Source organism: Nerophis lumbriciformis, linkage group LG03 (genome assembly GCF_033978685.3).
Source record: "Nerophis lumbriciformis linkage group LG03, RoL_Nlum_v2.1, whole genome shotgun sequence".
NCBI classification, from domain to species: domain Eukaryota; kingdom Metazoa; phylum Chordata; class Actinopteri; order Syngnathiformes; family Syngnathidae; genus Nerophis; species Nerophis lumbriciformis.
In genome coordinates, this window is record NC_084550.2 from 18,217,831 (window position 1) to 18,239,243 (window position 21,413).

At 41.5% G+C, this 21,413-nt stretch overlaps 1 protein-coding gene across 2 annotated transcripts in view; it reads left to right on the plus strand.

The window, feature by feature from the left end:
- Nucleotides 1–21,413, plus strand: part of pgap6 (post-glycosylphosphatidylinositol attachment to proteins 6) — a 31,411-nt gene that overhangs the window by 3,455 nt on the left and 6,543 nt on the right. The window contains exons 2-12 of one of the 2 annotated variants that reach the window (XM_061934754.1): nt 470–653; nt 727–931; nt 4,313–4,440; nt 4,511–4,776; nt 12,353–12,672; nt 12,748–12,844; nt 12,923–13,037; nt 18,841–18,983; nt 20,158–20,336; nt 20,413–20,559; nt 20,652–20,768. In XM_061934754.1, coding sequence (XP_061790738.1) covers nt 470–653; nt 727–931; nt 4,313–4,440; nt 4,511–4,776; nt 12,353–12,672; nt 12,748–12,844; nt 12,923–13,037; nt 18,841–18,983; nt 20,158–20,336; nt 20,413–20,559; nt 20,652–20,768 — 1,901 coding nt within the window. Of the gene's footprint in view, nt 1–469; nt 654–726; nt 932–4,312; nt 4,441–4,510; nt 4,777–12,352; nt 12,673–12,747; nt 12,845–12,913; nt 13,038–18,840; nt 18,984–20,157; nt 20,337–20,412; nt 20,560–20,651; nt 20,769–21,413 lie in introns of both variants that reach the window. The other variant, XM_061934744.1, reaches the window with a different exon arrangement.

A 21,413-nucleotide genomic window follows, 5' to 3' on the forward strand; every position in this document is an offset into this window, starting at 1 on the left:
GTTGTTGTTGTGTTTGCTGTTGTTGTTTTTGTCTCTCTGTCTAATCCCCCTCTTGTCCCCACAATTTCCCCCCTCTGTCTTCTTTTTTTTCTCTTTCTATCCCCTCCTGCTCCGGCCCGGCTGCACCAAATGATAATATAAATGCATTTAATAAAGTCAAATACAAATAAGGCAACAAGAGAAGTATCCTACACTTCTCTTTTGTGAAGTAAATCTGAACAGCCGATATGGGCATCTACATCTACTATATGATTTGCCTGAGAAGCTGGACAGGACAAAAAAACAAAAAAAACATTTTAAACAAAGAAAACAATCTGAAGTTGTCTTTATTTTTAAGTTATCGTGCCACTCGGGAGTAGATTTTTCTCCATGCGGCCCCCCGATCTAAAATGAGTTTGACACCCCTGCTTTAGGGGTTGGACGTTGGTGATATTGTGCTTTTTGATGCATGTGCAAACTCATCTTACAGGTGGAGAGGTGACGTTCGTATCCGAGTTCTCATCCAAGCCTAATCAGAAGTTGTCCAAGTACGGCTGGTATGGTAATGTCAGGTTGCAGAGCTTCCACATACCTGAGGAGACTGCTATAGCCCGCTGGCTCTTCACCGTAACCAAGGACCAAAGATTTTACTGCCGACCGAGTAACGTCTCCATGTAAGATTCCGGTTATCTATCTGCCACCTTGAACAGCCACGGGTATTTATTCTCCCCTCTCTCCTTTTTATAGCTATATTAGGCATGGCGCCCCTCCCGTAATAAACCCCATTGGCACTGCGTTTCCCAACGCCACACTGTGGAGTCGTCTTCTCGTCGTGAACCTCTCAGTGACCGCCGCGCAGAACTCCGCAACATTCAACTTGTCCAACCCTGCGCCCGGGGACTGGTTTGTTGCCGCCCACCTGCCGGAAGATGACGGCCGCATTGAGCAGAAGGTTTGTTGCTACTCTTTCTTACCTTTCACTCAATAGGCGCACTCCAAAATCCAATGTGATCGGAAAACTGTCACCATTTCTGACTTTTCGAAAATAATTTGGGAACGTAATGTTAACTTTATTGCTGTGTTGCACAAAGCCCAAAACCAGTGAATTTCTCATGTTGTGTAATTCGTAAATAAAGACAGAATGATTTGCAAATCCTTTTTTAACTTATATTCAATTGAATAGACTGCAAAGACAAGATAATGTTCGAACTGAGAAATAATCATTAACTTAGAATATAATGGCAGCAACACAATGCAAAAAAGTTGGCACAGGGGCATTTTTACCACTGTGTTACATGGCCTTTCCTTTTAACAATACTCAAGTAAACGTTTGGGAACTGAGAATTTTTGCTTGATGTACAGCTTAAGTTGTTCAACAGTCCGGGGTCTCCGTTGTGGTATTTTAGGCTTCATAATGCGCCACACATTTTCAATTGGAGACAGGTCTGGACTACAGGCAGGCCAGTCTAGTACCCGCACTCTTTTACTACGAAGCCACGCTGTTGTAACACGTGGCTTGGCATCGTCTTGCTGAAATAAGCAGGGGCGTCCATGATAACGTTGCTTGGATGGCAACATATGTTGCTCCAAAACCTGTATGTACCTTTCAGCATTAATGGTGCCTTCACAGATGTGTAAGTTACCCATGCTTTAAGCACTAATATACCCCCATACCATCACAGATGCTGGCTTTTGAACTTTGCGCCTATAACAATCCGGATGGTTCTTTTCCACTTTGTTCCAGAGGACACGACGTCCACAGTTTCCAAAAACATTTTGAAATGTGGACTCGTCAGACCACAGAACACTTTTCCAATTTGCATCAGTCCATCTTAGATGAGCTCGGTCCCAGCGAAGCCGGTGGCGTTTCTGGGCCCACTTGCCAAGCCTCCCGGATTTTCCGGGAGACTCCCGAAATTCAGCGCCTCTCACGAAAACCTCCCGGGACAAATTTTCTCCCGAAAATCTCCCGAAATTCAGGCGGAGCTGGAAGCCACGCCCCCTCCAGCTCCATGCGGACCTGAGTGACGTCAGGTGCGCAACACCACGTAAATTGTTGGCCAACCAAAAAGTAACCCCAGTACGCTATAGCCAACATTCACCGGGAGATGGCAACAGACAAACATAGATCACTCTATTACATTCCTCCCCTTTTAGAAATGTACAGAAGTTACTCAAAATAAATAAACAACCCAACCAAAAAATGCAGCAGCTCAATTAAAAAACTGTACTTAAGCCACATTCTTTTCTTTTTTTTTTAGTACTGAACTCTTAACCCTCATTTGTAAACAATAACATACTTATTATACAAACAGTATTTGTACACCTTTAACACAGATTTTTATACTATCTTCAGAGATTCAGTTTTTTTGGTGGTACTCGAAACCTTTCTGGGTACCTGCAAAAGGGTGTTCAGCATGGTTAGAAAAATAGTGACAGAGAATAGAACAAGAATGGACAATTCAACCCTTAACTCAACAATGAGTAGATGAGGGTTATGTGTGTGTATATGTGTAAATAAATGAACACTGAAATTCAAGTATTTCTTTTATTTATATATATATATATATATATATATATATATATATATATATATATATATATATATATATATATAAATGATAAATGGGTTGTACTTGTATAGCGCTTTTCTACTTTCAAGGTACTCAAAGCGCTTTGACACTACTTCCACATTTACCCATTCACACACTGATGGAGGGAGCTGCCATGCAAGGCGCTAACCAGCACCCATCAGGAGCAAGGGTGAAGTGTCTTGCTCAGGACACAACGGACATGACGAGGTTGGTACTAGGTGGGGATTGAACCAGGGACCCTCGGGTCGCGCACGGCCATTCTTCCACTGCGCCACGCCGTCCCTTTATATATATATATATATATATATATATATATATATATATATATATATATATATATATATATATATATATATATATATATATATATATATATATATATATATATATATATATATATATATAAAATAAATATATATATATATATATAAAATAAATATATATATATATATATAGCTAGAATTCACTGAAAGTCAAGTATTTATTTTATATATGTATATGAAATACTTGACTTGGTGAAAATGTAGCTGTAAATATACTCCTCCCCTCTTAGCCCCGCCCCCAACCACGCCCCCCAGACCCCACCCCCCACCTCCCGAAATCGGAGGTCTCAAGGTTGGCAAGTATGTTTCTGGGTGTTGTTGATAAATGGCTTTTGCTTTGCATAGTACAGTATTAACTTGCAGTTACAGATGTAGCGACAAACTGTAATTACTGACAGTGGTTTTTGAAGTGTTCCTGAGCCCATATGGTGATATCCTTTACACACTGTCGCCTTTTGATGCAGTACCGCCTGAGGGATCGAAGAATCGTAACATCATCACTTTCGTGCAGTGATTTCTCCAGATTCTCTAAATTTTTTGATGATATTACGAACTGTAGATGGTAAAATCCCCAAATTCCTTCCAATGGTGAGAAATGTTGTTCTTAAACTGTTCAACAATTTGCTCACAAAATGGTGACCCTCACCCCATCCTTGTTTGTGAATGACTGAGCATTTCATGGAAGCTGCTTTTATACCCAATCATGGCACCCACCTGTTCCCAATTAGCCCGTTCACTTTTGGGATGTTCCAAATAAGTGTTTGATGAGCATTCCTCAACTTTCTCAGTCTTGTTTGCCACTTGTGCCAGCTTTTTGAAACATGTTTCAGGCATCAAATTCCCAGTGAGCTAATATTTGCAAAAAATAACAAAAGTTTTCCAGTGCTAACGTTAAGTATCTTGTCTTTGCAGTCTATTCAATTGAATATAGGTTGAAAAGGATTAGCAAATCATTGTATTCTGTTTTTATTTACGATTTACACAACGTGCCAACTTCAAGACCCAACCTCCGGGCTGATGATTTTAGGTTGTCCTGAAGAATTTGGAGGTAGTCCTCCTTTTTCATTGTCCCATTTACTGTAAAGCACCAGTTCCATTGGCAGCAAAACAGGCCCAGAGCATAATACGACCACCACCATGCTTTACGGTAGGAATAGTGTTCCTGGGATTAAAGGCCTCACCTTTTCTCCTCCAAACATATTGCTGGGTATTGTGGCCAAACAGCTAAATGTTTGCTTCATCTGACCACAGAACTTTCCTCTAGAAGGTCTTATCTTTGTCCATTTGATGTCAGATGAAACAAAAACAATCACTCTATCACAAAAAAATAAGACTTGTAGAAATGATTGGGAACAGCCATGACTTTTGACCACGACTGTATTTTAATGTGGTGTCACGTTTTCTTTACTTCCCCAGGGCTTTCCATCTTGCACCTATATGTTCCAACCTCAGCTGTCAATCAGAAGGGCAGTTGACACACCCATACTACAACAGGGACAGTCGCTTCGACAGACTGCTACCCCTGACAACCCTGCACGCCTCAAGTATGACGTCTACACATTTGTGTTGTCCTTTTAACTCCAGTGGGGCCTAATAGTCGTACGTCTTGTTTAGGTTGTATGTACCACAGTTTGCCTCCTCGGTCTCTGTGTCTTTGGATGAGTGTGCGTCAAAAGAGGGTACGGGAAGTGCAAACTGTTCACTGGTCCTCAGTCTGGGCTCAAATTCTCTGCTGGAGGTCCCAGTTAGAGTGAACTGTTCGGGGAGGAGCTGCTCCGCTTCTCTCACCAACCCACCCTGGGACACCTGGTTACGAGTTGTGGTGGAGAGTGTTCAGGACAACCAGACTGCGATCTTTAACGTGTCGTCGGACTACACTGGTAATGTACAAAAAGGCACAGGGTAAAAAACCCCGATGTTTGTGTTTCCACTTCTGTGTGTGTTGCTCGGAAGACAAGGTTGTGTGACCAAATAGAACACAACTTCTTGGCATGTTAGTTAGCAGTAGAAAAACGTTGCTTGACACAAGGGGCTCTTGGTTAGTAATAAACACATTGCACTTTCTTCACTTCCCTTTAAAGGGGACATATTACGCAAAACCAACTCTCCTTACCTATTGTACCTGTTTTTGTGTATTTGGGATCTACATAAGTCTCGAAATTTTGAAATCAAACCAAATTTGATAGCCGATAAGCACACAAACATTTTACACAGAAACCACAAGACTTGCAACAGGAGGGGAGGGGATGGCGGAGATATTTAACAAAAATACATAAAGGGATGTAACGGTTATGGTACGATATTAATGTCGTATACAGTTGTGGTCAAAAGTTTACATACACTTTGAGGAGCAAAGATGAGGCCTTTAATCCCAGGAACACCACCCTACCGCCAAGCATGGTGGTGGTAGTACAAACCCCGTTTCCATATGAGTTGGGAAATTGTGTTAGATGTAAATATAAACGGAATACAATGATTTACAAATCCTTTTCAACCCATATTCAATTGAATGCACTACAAAGACAACATATTTGATGTTCAAACTCATAAACTTTATTTTTTTTTTGCAAATAATAATTAACTTAGAATTTCATGGCTGCACCACGTGCCAAAGTAGTTGGGAAGGGCATGTTCACCACTGTGTTACATGGCCTTTCCTTTTAACAACACACAGTAAACATTTGGGAACTGAGGAGACACATTTTTTAAGCTTCTCAGGTGGAATTCTTTCCCATTCTTGCTTGATGTACAGCTTAAGTTGTTCAACAGTCCGGGGTCTCCGTTGTGGTATTTTAGGCTTCATAATGCGCCACACATTTTCAATGGGAGACAGGTCTGGACTACAGGCAGGCCAGTCTAGTACCCGCACTCTTTTACTATGAAGCCACGTTGATGTAACACGTGGCTTGGCATTGTCTTGCTGAAATAAGCAGGGGCGTCCATGGTAACGTTGCTTGGATGGCAACATATGTTGCTCCAAAACCTGTATGTACCTTTCAGCATTAATGGCGCCTTCACAGATGTGTAAGTTACCCATGTCTTGGGCACTAATACACCCCCATACCATCACAGATGCTGGCTTTTCAACTTTGCGCCTATAACAATCCGGGTGTTTTTTTTCCTCTTTGTTCCGGAGGACACGACGTCCACAGTTTCCAAAAACAATTTGAAATGTTGACTCGTAAGACTACAGAACACTTTCCACGTTTCTGGGTGTTGTTAATAAACGGTTTCCGCCTTGCATAGGAGAGTTTTAACTTGCACTTACAGATGTAGCGACCAACTGTAGTTACTGACAGTGGGTTTCTGAAGTGTTCCTGAGCCCATGTGGTGATATCCTTTACATACTGATGTCGCTTGTTGACGCAGTACAGCCTGAGGAATCGAAGGTCACGGGCTTAGCTGCTTACGTGCAGTGATTTCTCCAGATTCTCTGAACCCTATGATGATATTACGGACCGTAGATGGTGAAATCCCTAAATTCCTTGCAATAGCTGGTTGAGAAAGGTTTTTCTTAAACTGTTCAACAATTTGCTCACGCATTTGTTGACAAAGTGGTGACCCTCGCCCCATCCTTGTTTGTGAATGACTGAGCATTTCATGGAATCTACTTTTATACCCAATCATGGCACCCACCTGTTCCCAATTAGCCTGCACACCTGTGGGATGTTCCAAATAAGTGTTTGATGAGCATTCCTCAACTTTATCAGTATTTATTGCCACCTTTCCCAACATCTTTGTCACGTGTTGCTGGCTTTAAATTCTAAAGTTAAAGTTATTTGAATGACTTTTACCATAATATGTTACGTTAACATACCAGGCACGTTCTCAGTTGGTTATTTATGCGTCATATAACGTACACTTATTCAGCCTGTTGTTCACTATTCTTTATTTATTTTAAATTGCCTTTCAAATGTCTATTCTTGGTGTTGGGTTTTATCAAATAAATTTCCCCAAAAAATGTGACTTATACTCCAGTGCGACTTATATATGTTTTTTTCCTTCTTTATCATGCATTTTCGGCCGGTGCGACATATACTCCGAAAAATACGGTATATAAAACCCGAATTGAGGTGATTGCATGTTCTTTTAGGGGCTCTATAGGCAGAAATAAACAGCTTCCCATAAGCTCCATTATAAGCAGACTTTTGATCACATTTATTTAATATTTAGAATGCAAAAAAAGAAAAAAAACATCCATCGTTATAGGCAAAATTCCAAAAAAGTGCAGTTCCCCTTTAAGTACCACGGGGCACTGAGATTCATCACCAACTGCGCTCCCCTTACTCACCATTGTGTGTTATACTCTATGGTTAACTGGACGTCTTTATGTGCTCGACGCCTCAATCATTCTGGGTATCACCACATCTTATCCATCTTGTCTTTTAACAAAGAAACAAGGAAGTCACAATCTTCGTTCAATGAATGTTCTGCAATTTGTCGTCCCTAAAGTACGAACTGAACTGGGCAAGAAAGCATTTAGGTTTTCAGCACCCAAGGCTTGGAATAACCTACAATCGAATCTTCAACTTCAAACCCTTGTTACATTAAATGAGTTTAAAGCTTCTGTGAAAGGATTGCAGTCTACCTTGTCTGTATGCACATGTGTCATGTGAGCAACGTTCCCTCTAAGGTGCGCGCCTGCGCAATTGCGCACTGCTCAAGCGTCCTCTGCGCACAGCAAATATATGCCGCGCACCAAATCAAATCCCATCTGAATTCGAAACTAAATAAACACATTTATTCTGTATAATTTTGCAATGCAACTCTGAGTGACAGTGACAACAAGCGGCGCTAATGGTGTTCGTCAACACCGTTCAATTGAACACCGTTCAATTATTGTAACGTCTATCGAGATGCTTCGAGGACAGGAATTATATCGATCACTTTATTGAGCAAAACTGTTTATATTCGGCCATAACCACACCAAAAACTTGAGTAAAAAACTTCTATCTCGAAAAACTAGTCATTTTCTGCCGTACAAACCAGGCCAAAACCAACACGCAAAGCACTAAGCCACTGGTGCGTTTATGGCCACACAAAAAGTCGGACAAGTCAAACACCACACAAAGTTACACTATGACTCCTCAGTCATACGTGTGCTTATTCTACTGTCATTTATTATTAATGTTAATTTATTTATATTAATCATGGACTGCTGTTACTAGAGAAAGTCACAGGAATGCACACTTCATCCTATGCTTACATTTCATTGTGCAACATGAGGATGTTTAAGAGGAACTAAATGTGATCTCTGAAAGGGGTACAAATGATTTCCAAAGCAGGAATATGGCGTCACATTAATGCCAAAAATCCGAGCGCATAAAAACTTTTATCGCGCGCTGATTCTCCACTTCGTGCGCGCGCATGACACCCTTTTGCGTGCGCGCGGTGCCTTTCTGCGCGCGCGTGGTACCTTTCTGCGCGCGCGCGGTGCCTTTCTGCGCGCGCCGTCTCGGTCTGTGCGCTGTCATGTTTCGTTTTGGCACTTTGGAGGCGGGTATGCTTAGACGGCCCCTTCTTTCTGATTGGTCAGGCGAAAAATGTTCAGAGCCAATCAGAAGTATAGCAGGGCGGGTCATCGTCAATATGTATCAAGATTTACGGAGGAAGAAGTGGATAAAAAAATGTTGCGCGCTGATGAAGGTTATTTCATACCACATAAACACAATACAGGATAATACAAAATGTGACCCATACTTGCCAACCCTCCCGGATTTTCCGGGAGACTCCCGAAATTCAGCGCCTCTCCCGAAAACCTCCCGGGACAAATTTTCTCCCGAAAATCTCCCGAAATTCAGGCGGCCTCAGGTCCTCATGGGTTTATTGTTAGGCAGTTTCATTAACGTCCTCCCAGCACGGCAACAACACACAACAACAGCAGTCACGTTTTTGTATACCGTAAAGCAGTTCGTCTGCCGTAAACAGCAATGTTGTGACACTCTTAAACAGGACAATACTGCCATCGAGTGCATTTGATGAAAGCACTTTTGTGCGTGCCACACATCAATGCAGCATCAGAGAGGGTGTTCAGCATGGTTAGAAAAATAGTGACAGAGAATAGAACAAGGAAGGACAATTCAACCCTTAACTCAACAATGAGTAGATGAGTGTTATGTGTGTGTATATATGTAAATAAATGAACACTGAAATTCAAGTATTTATATATATATATATATATATATATATATATATATATATATATATATATATACATATACATATAATAAAATAAATATATATATATGTATATATATATTTATATATATATATATATATATATATATATATATATATATAGCTAGAATTCACTGAACGTCAAGTATTTCTTATATATATATATATATATATATATATATATATATATATATATATATATATATATATATATATATATATATATATATATATATATATATATGAAATACTTCCATCCATCCATTTTCTACCGCTTATTCCCTTGGGGTACTTGACTTGGTGAATTCTAGCTGTAAATATACTCCTCCCCTTTTAGCCACGCCCCCGACCCCGCCCACCCTCACCCCCTCCCCCCACCTCCCGAAATCGGAGGTCTCAAGGTTGGCAAGTATGATGTGACCCAAATAAATAATAAGACAACAAACACCATAATCACATCTTTCAGCCAGAACTGGTCCACCAGCAATAACATCCAACCATAACATTATTTTATATTTTCACTTCTTCTTGAACATTTGTTTTCTAATTTATGGAATTTCTTATGATTCAGCCATAAAATTAATGAAATAAACTTAGAATTGTGTTTTTAAAATGTTAAAAATAGCCTTTTAATAATGTATTCTGAAACAGTTTTAAATAATCAGAGAACTGACTAACACTGACCCTACACAACTATGTTGCACAATTAAGTCATTTTTTTTTAAAGCGAAAGAGGTAATTTCAACAGGTACAGCATCCTATGTCATATCTACATGTAAAAAGATTTGTAACAAGGCAAACCGTTTGTAAATTGGTCGAAAAATCGAGCAAGTTATGGTAATTTAATTAGTACATGTACCATTGACATCAATGTAATGATTGAGGCTAGCTGTCAGAGGTAAGATGGCTACAACGTTGCTACGCTGGAGAATTATTGGTCATATGAAAAATGCCCAGAGCCAATCAGAATGGAGGGGCCGTCTAAGCATACCCGCCCCCAAAGTGCCAAAAAGAAACATGACCGCGCGAGGAGAGATGCCAGGAGTACACAGAGAGCGCACAGACCGAGTGGAGAATCAGCGCGCGATAACAGTTTTTATGCGCTTGGATTTTTGGCACTAATGTGACGCCATACAGGACCCCCACCCAGACATATTGTACAATACTAATCCATAGCTTATGAAAAACAAGATTTATTTTATTTTCATTACAAGTGGGCCAAATCACTAATATTACAAAATAATCTCATGAAAACGACTCCTCTCATTTGAGTGTTATTATAAAAGATTGCTTTGAGACAGGTGTGCTGCTGGTATTGCCACGTGTGATGTTGCTCACATGTGCTCCACTGAATGCTCAGGGAGTTTTTGTGTTTGCTCAGACACATGAACAATTGGAGGGAACATTGCATGTGAGTAGGGATGTCCCGATCCGATATTTGGATCGGATCGGCTGCCGATATTTGGCAAAAATTGCGTATCGGCAAGGCATGGGAAAATGCCGATCCAGATCCAGTTTTAAAAAAAACTCTGGTCCGTGTTTTCCAACGCACCGATTTAAATAATACATTCCACTTTTCTGCTGCTCCCTAATTTCCGTTCCGCATTTTCCAGCACACCTTCAACACATCCACAGGTCTGTGAATTCTCACGCAGTTGCTTTTAGCTGCTGGCATTACACGACAGGCTCGTCTCACTCTTTCCTCTGTCTCCCTCTAACAGACAGCAAGTGCACCTTCTTACACACGTCACATACTGTCACGACATACGTCACATACGTATACGTCCTCCCCGAGCAGAGAGGTAGCAGCATGGCTAACGTTAGCTGTGATGCTAGCGCAGCCGTGCGAGCAACGCTCCCTCTAAGGTGCTCGCCTGTGCAATTGCGCACTGTTTAAGCGTCCTCTGCGCATAGCAAATCTATGCCACGCACAAAATCAAATAAAAAAATAAGCGCATAACAATTTTCGACACACGGACACGACAGAGAAAACAGTTTTCGTCATCATTGTTCAAATATTGTGACGTCTGTCGAGACGCTTATCTCCATTCGGTGCCACACGTCCACACCATCAAAATGCCGAGGCAAAAATTTCCACATCAACACCGTATGAAAAAATGAGTGATTTTTTTAGTTGTGATTTCCTTCTCTGCATGAAAGTTTAAAAGTAGCATATATTAATGCAGTATGAAGAAGAATGTTTTAATGTAGACATGCAAGCCTTTAAAGAACATTTTGAAAATCAAGACTACATTTCCTGCAAATGGGTGCATTTCTACCCTATATTTTAACTTTAGATTTATTCTCATACCAAACTCTTTTGGCTGTCTTTTTGACACTTACATCAGGCGCCCCCCTCCACACCCTGGATTATAAATAATGTAAATAATTCAATGTGATTATCTTGTGTGATGACTGTATTATGATGATAGTATATATCTGTATCATGAATCAATTTAAGTGGACCCCGACTTAAACAAGTTGAAAAACTTATTCGGGTGTTACCATTTAGTGGTCAATTGTACGGAATATGTACTTCACTGTGCAACCTACTAATAAAAGTCTCAATCAATCAATCAAAACACACAGAATCATCATACTGCTGTGATTATATGCATCAAGTGTTCATTCAAGGCTAAGGCAAAATATCGAGATATATATTGTGTATCGCAATATGGCCTTAAAATATCGCAATATTAAAAAAAGGCCATATCGCCCAGCCCTAGTTCAATGATGCCATTTCTGTTTGTCATGTATAATTTTGTCTATTTTGTGTTTATCCTTGAATAAACAGGTCAGTTTCTTGTTACCAACCATTGTGTATTATTCAAACTCCCCTAATTCAGCTGGCTAGTTGTTATCAAGAGTACTAAAACCCTTTTCAACATGATTATGACAACTAAGTAGGCTAAATAACTTTAAACTTTAATACATGCTCGGATAGGCCAGTATCGGTCAGTATCGGTATCGGATCGGAAATGCAAAAACAATATCGGTATCGGATCGGAAGTGCAAAAACCTGGATCGGGACATCCCTACATGTGAGCAAGTTTTAATGTTGTAAATTTGATGTTTACTGTTTTTAATGTAACCTTGCTGCTGCCCTCTTGGCCAGGTCTCCCTTGGAAAAGAGATATTTGATCTCAATGGGATTTTACCAGGTTAAATAAAGGCTAAATAAAAAACTAACTTGCTAACTTTTGGACAATGGAAACACCATAAAGGTTACTGTACTCTTTGGAAGAAACAGAAAAAGACTTAATTTTCTTTGTCTTTCAGTGGGGTGTAAGCCAGAAAGTGTGGGTCTTGCAGCCGATGATGACTTCATCAATGTTGGCGGTAACATCAACTCCTCAGTAGCAGCCAATAGCTCTGCGGGGACGGAGTCCATCAGGGAATCTCCGCTTTCGCTGCGGTCCGCCTGCGTAAGGCGCATCCCAGTGCGCCAGGAGGAAACCGACATTCTGTCTCTCAGATTCACCCCAGCTCACAATGGACCCAATGTCAGCGTCACGACCACGCAGCCTACACTCCTTATGTACCCGCTGCCCGAAACAGCCACAGGCGGCACACTCAACTTGCAGCTCACACTGAACACCGTGAGTGCGACCGAGCTACAAACAGAAATGTGTGTTTGACAAATCTTACTTTGGTTTCTGCGCTGTTTGTGCCAGACGAACACAACATTGGGGAACGGCAGTAATGTTGTGGCCTGCCTCTCACTCCACACGCCGGTTCTGAAGCTCAACAACTCTCAACCATGCCGCACAGGTACGGACCACCAAGCAGGAAGATGCAAATTGAACTCGTCCCTTCACGATTTGTTTCGACCGATGTCAGTTTCTGCAGCACTGTTTGGAGGATACGGCCTTATTGTGAACGTGAGCTCTCCCAAAGCCATGGTCCGTCTGTCTTTCCCCAAGGCAACAACATGGTACCTCACTCTGCAGCTCACATGCAACAGGTAACGGACACTTTTCACGCAATGTTGCGATCCCATCAATTCACACCAATTCAGCCAATCTCCAAGAATTACAGATGTCCGATAATGGCTTTTTTGCCGATATTCCGATATTGTCCAACTCTTAATTACTGATTCCGATATCAACCGATACTGATATATACAGTCGTGGAATTAACACATTATTATGCCTAATTTTGTTGTGATGCCCTGCTGGATGCATTAAACCAGGGGTGCTCATTACGTCGATCGCGAGCTACCGGTCGATCTCGGAGGGTGTGTCAGTCGATCACCAGCCAGGCATTAAAAAAATAGTCCTAAAAATGAGCGATCATAAATCTTCACTATGACGTCACTTTCGTCACTTGATTGACATTCACGGCACCTGAGGGTCTTCTGAGATGACGCTGGCTGCTGCCAGCTCATTACAATTACGACAGGAAGGCGAGAAACACTTTATTTCAACAGACTCTGCCGCCGTACCTGTCGTCAAAACTCCAAAGACCGACTGCACAGTTGCACAATAAAAGCGCTGCTTCATCCTGCCTGCGCTAACAAAATAAGAGTCTCAGAAAGCTGGCGTGCACAAGCTAGCAAGCTACGGAGTTTGCCAACAATGTATTTTTTGTAAAGTGTATACAAAGGAGTACGGAAGCTGGATAAATAAGATGCCAAAAACCAACCACTTTCATGTGGTATTGGACAGAAAGGAGGACTTTTTTTCTCCTCCATTCGAAAATGCGGACGTTATCATCACCACTGTCTTGATTCCAATCAATGCAAGTCATCAGAATCAGGTAATACACCAACTTATATTCTTGTCTTCATGAAAGAAAGGAATCTATATGTGTTAAACATGCTTGTATTATCTCTAAACACTTTTAACTTATTAACAATATTAACTATATGTGTTAAACATGCTTGTATTATCTTTAAACACCTTTAACTTATTACCAATATTAACTATAAGTGTTAAACATGCTTGTATTATCTTTAAACACCTTTAACTTGTTAACAATATTAACTATGTGTTAAACATTCTTGTATTATCATTAAACACCTTTAATGTATTAACAATATTAACTATATGTGTTAAACATGCTTGCATTATCACTAAACATCTTTAACTTGTTAACAATAGTAACTATATGTGTTAAACATGTTTGCATTATCTTTAAACACCTTTATTTATTAACAATATTAACTATATGTGTTAAACATGCTTGTATTATCATTAAACACCTTTAACTTGTTAACAATATTAACTATATGTGTTAAACATGCTTGTATTTTCATTAAACACCTTTAACTTGTTAACAATATTAACTATATGTATTAAACATACTTGTATTATCATTAAACACCTTTAATGTATTAACAATATTAACTATATGTGTTAAACATGCTTGCATTATCATGAAACACCTTTAACTTGTTAACAAAAACATATGTTTCATAAATAAGTAAATATAAATTATATATATGAATGAGGGAGATCCCCACGACTTGATCAATTGAAAAGTAGCTCGCCTGCAGAAAAAGTGTGAGCACCCCTGCATTAAACAATGTAACTTTACCATGAATTGATTAAAGGGGAACATTATCACAATTTCAGAATGGCTAAAACCATTAAAAATCAGTTCCCAGTGGCTTATTATATTTTTCGAAGTTTTTTGCAAAATTTTACCCATCCCGCAATATCCCTAAAAAAAGCTTCAAAGTGCCTGATTTTAACCATCATTATAAACACCCGTCCATTTTCCTGTGACGTCACATAGTGAAGCCAACACAAACAAACATGGCGGAAAGAACAGCAAGCTATAGCGACATTAGCTCGGATTCAGACTCTGATTTCAGCGGCTTAAGCGATTCAACAGATTATGCATGTATTGAAACGGATGGTTGTAGTGTGGAGGCAGGTAGCGAAAACGAAATTGAAGAAGAAACTGAAGCTATTGAGCCATATCGGTTTGAACCGTATGCAAGCGAAACCGACACGACAGCCAGCGACAGCCAGCGACACGGGAGAAAGCGAAGACGAATTCGGCGATCGCCTTCTAACCAACGATTGGTATGTGTTTGTTTGGCATTAAAGGAAATTAACAACTATGAACTAGGTTTACAGCATATGAAATACATTTGCCAACAACATGCCCAATTTTCAGCAATTAATATATTCTGTAGACATACCCTCATCCGCGCTCTTTTCCTGAAAGCTGATCTGTCCAGTTTTGGAGTTGATGTCAGCAGGCCAGGGAAGCTAGGGTCGATAGGGGGTTTAGCTCGCTCGTCTGCAGGAACAAACTGCCCCCATTGCTTGCCGTGCTACCGAGGTCCTTTGTCCCTGAATTGCTCACACACATCCCGGCAGATTCAATGGGGGTCTGGCGGCAGATTTCTTTGACTTTATCGTTGGAAATGCATCTGCTTTGAGTGTCGCAGGATATCCACACATTCTTGCCATCTCTGTCGTAGCATAGCTTTCGTCGGTAAAGTGTGCAGAACAAACGTCCAATTTCTTGCCACTTCCGCATCTTTGGGCCACTGGTGCAACTTGAATCCGTCCCTGTTCGTGTTGTTACACCCTCCGACAACACACCGACGAGGCATGATGTCTCCAAGGTACGGAAAACAGTCGAAAAAACGGAAAATAACAGAGCTGATTTGACTCGGTGTTTGAGAAAATGGCGGATTGCTTCCCGATGTGACGCCACGTTGTGACGTCATCGCTCCGAGAGCGAATATTAGAAAGGCGTTTAATTCGCCAAAATTCACCCATTTAGAGTTCGGAAATCGGTTAAAAAAATATATGGTCTTTTTTCTGCAACATCAAGGTATATATTGACGCTTACATAGGTCTGGTGATAATGTTCCCCTTTAAACAATGTAACTTTACCATGAATTGATTAACGTGGACCCCGACTCAAACAAGTTGAAAAACTTATTCGGGTGTTACCATTTAGTGGTCAATTGTACGGAATATGTATTGTACTGTGCAATCTACTAATACAAGTTTCAATCAATCAATCAAAAACAAGGTTTTCCAAAATAAGAGAACAACTTCAACTCCAGTTATGGAAAAAAGTGCCAACATGGCACTGCCATATTTATTATTGAAGTCACAAAGTGCATTATTTTTTTTAACATGCCTCAAAATAGCAGCTTGGAATTTGGGACATGCTCTCCTTGAGATAATCCTGATACCCACTACAACTATGGGAAATACTATACTTTGACTTTCACAAAGTGCATTCTTTTTCTTTTCTTTTTTTAAACATGCCTCAAAACAACAGCTATAAAAACAATTGAAGGCACACAGCTTCAGTGCAGAGTATACTAGAGCATATTTGCCAACCTTGAGACCTCCAAATTCGGGAGATGAGGGGGCGGGGTTTGGTGGTAGCGGGGGGCGTATATTGTAGCGTCCCGGAAGAGTTAGTGCTGCAAAGGGTTCTGGGTATTTGTTCTGTTGTGTTAATGTTGTGTTACAGTGCGGATGTTCTCCCGAAATGTGTTTGTCATTCTTGTTTGGTGTGGGTTCACGGTGTGGCACATATTTGTAACAGTGTTAAAGTTCTTTATACGGCCACCTTCAGTGTGACCTGTATGGCTGTTGACCAAGTATGCTTGCATTCACTTGTGTGTGTGTGTGTAAAAGCCGCATATATATCTACTCAGTGGCCTAGCGGTTAGAGTGTCCGCCCTGAGATCGATAGGTTGTGAGTTCAAACCCCGGCTGAGTCATACCAAAGACTATAAAAATGGGACCCATTACCTCCCTGCTTGACACTCAGCAACAAGGGTTGGAATTGGGGGTTAAATCACCAAAAATGATTCCCGGGCGCGGCACCGCTGCTGCCCACTGCTCCCCTCACCTCCCAGGGGGTGATGAAGGGGATGGGTCAAATGCAGGACAAATTTCACCACACCAAGTGTGTGTGACAATCATTGGTACTTTAACTAATATTAAGTGACTGGGCCAGCACGCTCTTTTTATGGAGGAAAAGCGGACGTGACGACAGGTTGTAGAGGACGCTAAAGGCAGTGCCTTTAAGGCACGCCCCTAATATTATTGTCCAGGTGGAAATCGGGAGAATGGTTGCCCCGCAAGATTTTCGGGAGGGCCACTGAAATTCGAGAGTCTCCCGGGAAAATTGGGAGATTGAAACCGATACCGATAATTTACGATATTACATTTTAAAGCATTTATCGACATCTCTGCCAAGAATTATACGCGACCTCGTAACTTTGTCCAATACCCGCAATTTCCCTGCATGTTTTGGCCAATTGAATTTCAATTGCACTGCAACTGTCTAACCAATCAGTAAACGTTTGGTGTCCATTTTGGTATTTTAGGCTTCATATTGCGACACACATTTTCAATAGGAGACAGGTCTGGACTACAGGCAGGCCAGTCTAGTACCCGCACTCTTTTACTATGAAGCCACACTGTTGTAACACGTGGCTTGGCATTGTCTTGCTGAAATAAGCAGGGGCGCCCATGATAACGTTGATTGGATGTTGCTCCAAAACCTGTACCTACCTTTCAGCATTAATGGTGCCTTCACAGATGTGTAAGTTACCCATGCCTTGGGCACTAATACACCCCCATACCATCACAGATGCTGGCTTTTGAACTTTGCGCCTATAACAATCCGGATGGTTCTTTTCTTCTTTGTTCCGGAGGACACGACGTCCACAGTTTCCAAAAACAATTTGAAACGTGGACTCGTCAGACCACAGAACACTTTTCCACTTTGCATCGGTCCATTTTAGATGAGCTCAGGCCCTGCGAAGCAGGCGGCGTTTCTGGGTGTTGTTGATAAATGGCTTTCGCTTTGCATAGTAGAGTTTTAACTTGCACTTACAGATGTAGCGACAAACTGTAGTTACTGACAGTGGTTTTCTGAAGTGTTCCTGAGTCCATGTGGTGATATCCTTTACACACCGATGTCGCTTTTTGATGCAGTACCGCCTGAGGGATCGAAGATCACGGGCATTCAATGTTGGTTTCCAGATTCTCTGAACCTTTTGATGATACCTCCCTGCTTGGCACTCAGCATCAAGGGTTGGAATTGGGGGTTAAATCACCAAAAATGATTCCCGGGCGCGGCCACCGCTGCTGCCCACTGCTCCCCTCACCTCCCAGGGGGTGATCAAGGGTGATGGGTCAAATGCAGAGAATAATCTCGCCACACCTAGTGTGTGTGTGACAATCATTGGTACTTTAACTTTAACTTTCTTTATATTACGGACTGTAGATGGTGAAATCCCTAAATTCCTTGCAATGTTAAATTGTTAGAATAGACAATTTGCTCACGCATTTGTTCACAAAGTAGTGACCCTCGCCCCGTCCTTGTTTGTGAATGACTGAGCATTTCATGAAAGCTGCTTTTATACCCAATCATGGCACCCACCTGTTCCCAATTAGCCAAAAAAGTGTTTGATGAGCATTCCTCAACTTTCTCAGTCTTTTTTGCCACTTGTGCCAGCTTTTTTTTTTACATATTGCAGGCATCAAATTCCAAATGAGCTAATTTTTGCAAAAAAACAAAAACAATTCCAGTTTGAACGTTAAATAAATTGTCTTTGCAGTCTATTCAATTGAATATAGGTTGAAAAGGATTTGCAAATCATTGTATTCTGTTTTTATTTACGATTTTAACGTGCCAACTTCACTGGTTTTGGGTTTGGTACTTCAGAACATGTTTTATAGTCAGCGTATGTTCAATAATACGGACGTTAAAGTTATCAAATTGCACATTCATCAACTAAATTCTTTATCTGTATGTATTGTGTGTTGCAGCACTGACTGTGAGAATGTGTCCGTGGCGTCCGTGGTCCCGGAGGTTTTTATCAGCGCCTGCGTGGATGACTGCGGCACATTTGGTGAATGTAGACTACTGAGGTCCTACACCTACCTGTACGCCTCCTGTTCGTGCACGGCCGGTATGACAAAACACACAATCATTTACTTACCTTTGTGAGGAATTAAGTTTTGCGAACCTCCAAAAAAAACAAAAAAAAACCCTGCAATTCAGTTCTTCATATATTACATATAGACTAATTACGCACTATTGACTAGTGACGCACCGAAAATGTGGCCGCCGAAAAAATACGTTGCTTATCGAAACCGGATGTGCGAAGGCGTATCCACTTCCACTGATTCAGATTCAGATTCAGATAGGTCTTTATTGTCATTGCACAAGTACAACAAAACTTTGTTTTCAGCACAAACCCGTTCAAGATCAGACAAACAAACAGTGTACAGGGTTACAGAACAGGAACGCTGATGGGTCGCCACAAGGCGCTTTGTAAAAGATGGGGAAAAGGTAAAACGCTGGGGAAGGATGAGTAAAAAAAATACAATCTAGACTGGGCTCCTAAGGGGGCCCAGTCTGGAGTGGGAAAAAACCTCCATAGCAAAGCACATATACATACTGTATTACAACGTACATCTCGAGATATCTAGCAACAGAGGGGAGGGAGTGCGGGGTCATGATGGTAGGCCGCAGCTCTCAGGCGCTGACCATCCTTTCATCACCCCTATGGGATTTGCGCCGAGGGCGTTGGGTTGGGGGGGTGGGGTATGTATGTGTGGCGTATATTTTTTTTGGATGCATGTTTGTGTGTAAGCCTGCAGTGTGTCTCTGTTCCGCAGCCTTGATCTTGTGCAGTCACTAGTCCAAAGTCAACAACAACAGGTGTGTGTCCATGAGAGACAAGAAGGGAGTTTGTTGTGTCTTCGCGTTGACGGGTTGCATCTTTTCCTGCTCACACAAATGACGTAGCTCGGCCAAAGATAATCCTCAATTTTAAGGTGTGGCGGCTTATTTTTTGCTGTGGCGCACCGCCACAATTAATTTAGATTAAGAGGAAACCATGGGTTATGTAAAGACTCAATCTATTGTTTTTTTTCAGTCCATACCTCCAAACTGGTTATTGTGAAATCACGTTTCTAGATGAAAACAGTGGAGCAGAACCTAAAAAAAAGGACAACAGTCTGACATTGAAAACAGAAGTCGATCAGTTTGTCCTCAGAGGTTCCACTGTACACCAACATTTGCCAAACACTTGATCCTCATGTTTCAACAAATGTCCATACGTGTGTTTGCACATGTAGGTTGGAAGGGTTGGGGCTGCACCGACAGCTCCACAGCTCTGTCATTCAGCTTCCAGCTCTTGGCCACCCTGCTGCTCACGCTCAGTAACTTCTTCTTCGTACCGGCAATCGTGGTGGCCATCAAACGATTGTACATCACAGAGGCGGCCGTCTACCTCTTCACGGCGTTCTTCTCTACGGTAACACCCACACACAATTACACATTAAAGTTGGGATAGGATTGCAATATTTGTTGTTTTTTGCGCCTACTTGCAGTTCTACCATGCCTGTGACCAGCCAGGTGAAGCCGAGTGGTGCATAATGCGCTACGACACCCTCCAATACTGTGACTTCCTGGGGTCCATCTGTTCCATCTGGGTCACCATCCTGTGCATGGCTCGTGTCAGGAACACCATGAAATGTGTAAAGACAGGACCTTCTACTGTTGTGCATTCGCTGAATATTTTCCACAAGTAGTTCAACATCCTCTTTTTTTTGTTTTTTTGCATGTTAAGACCCTGTTCATGCTCGGGGCTTTGCTGATTGCCATGTCACTGCAGCTTGACCGTAGGGGCTTGTGGAACCTGGTTGCCCCCATCCTCTGTGCCTTACTCTTCATGGTGGCTGTTTGGGTAAGGATCATGGATGGCAGCGAACTAGTGATACACTACTCAGTGTTGGCGTTAACGCACTATTTGTGTCTTTTTACGCATTGAAATCAGAAAGGATTTTTTTTACCGCCCAGTTTGTGTCAGGTTCAAACACTGATGACATCTATTAAACAAGACAAGAAGCAAGCAATTAAACAGAGACAGAATTAAATTTGGCTCAACTGAGGAGAAACACCTGGGCTGTACTCTTTGTACTCCTAATGCGTTCTGACGAAAGATTGTATGCCTCCTCTTTTATTTGGACTTTCCCTGATTACATGGCAACAGCTGTTTCTAAGGGACGGGGGTCGTAAACAGCCGTTGCCCTCGGTCACAGAACAGTTCAAAGAAAAGGTGGCTGGAGGGAGGTCAGGCCCTGCTTCCTCTACGCTTTGTAGGTCTCGTGTCAAGACCAAATCTTCCTGTGGATTACGATTCATCAAAGAAACCAAACCCCTCCTGTGTCCTCCCATCGTACACAGTGGAGTTTTACAAGCCTTTTGCTTGGTAAGATCAAACACAGCTTTTGGCCTCTCGCAGGGCGAGCTGAACTCAATGTAACACAGTTTTGTGATAACTTAGATACAATTATTCTGACAGTTTGCCTGTTTTTATTTTTTATTTTAA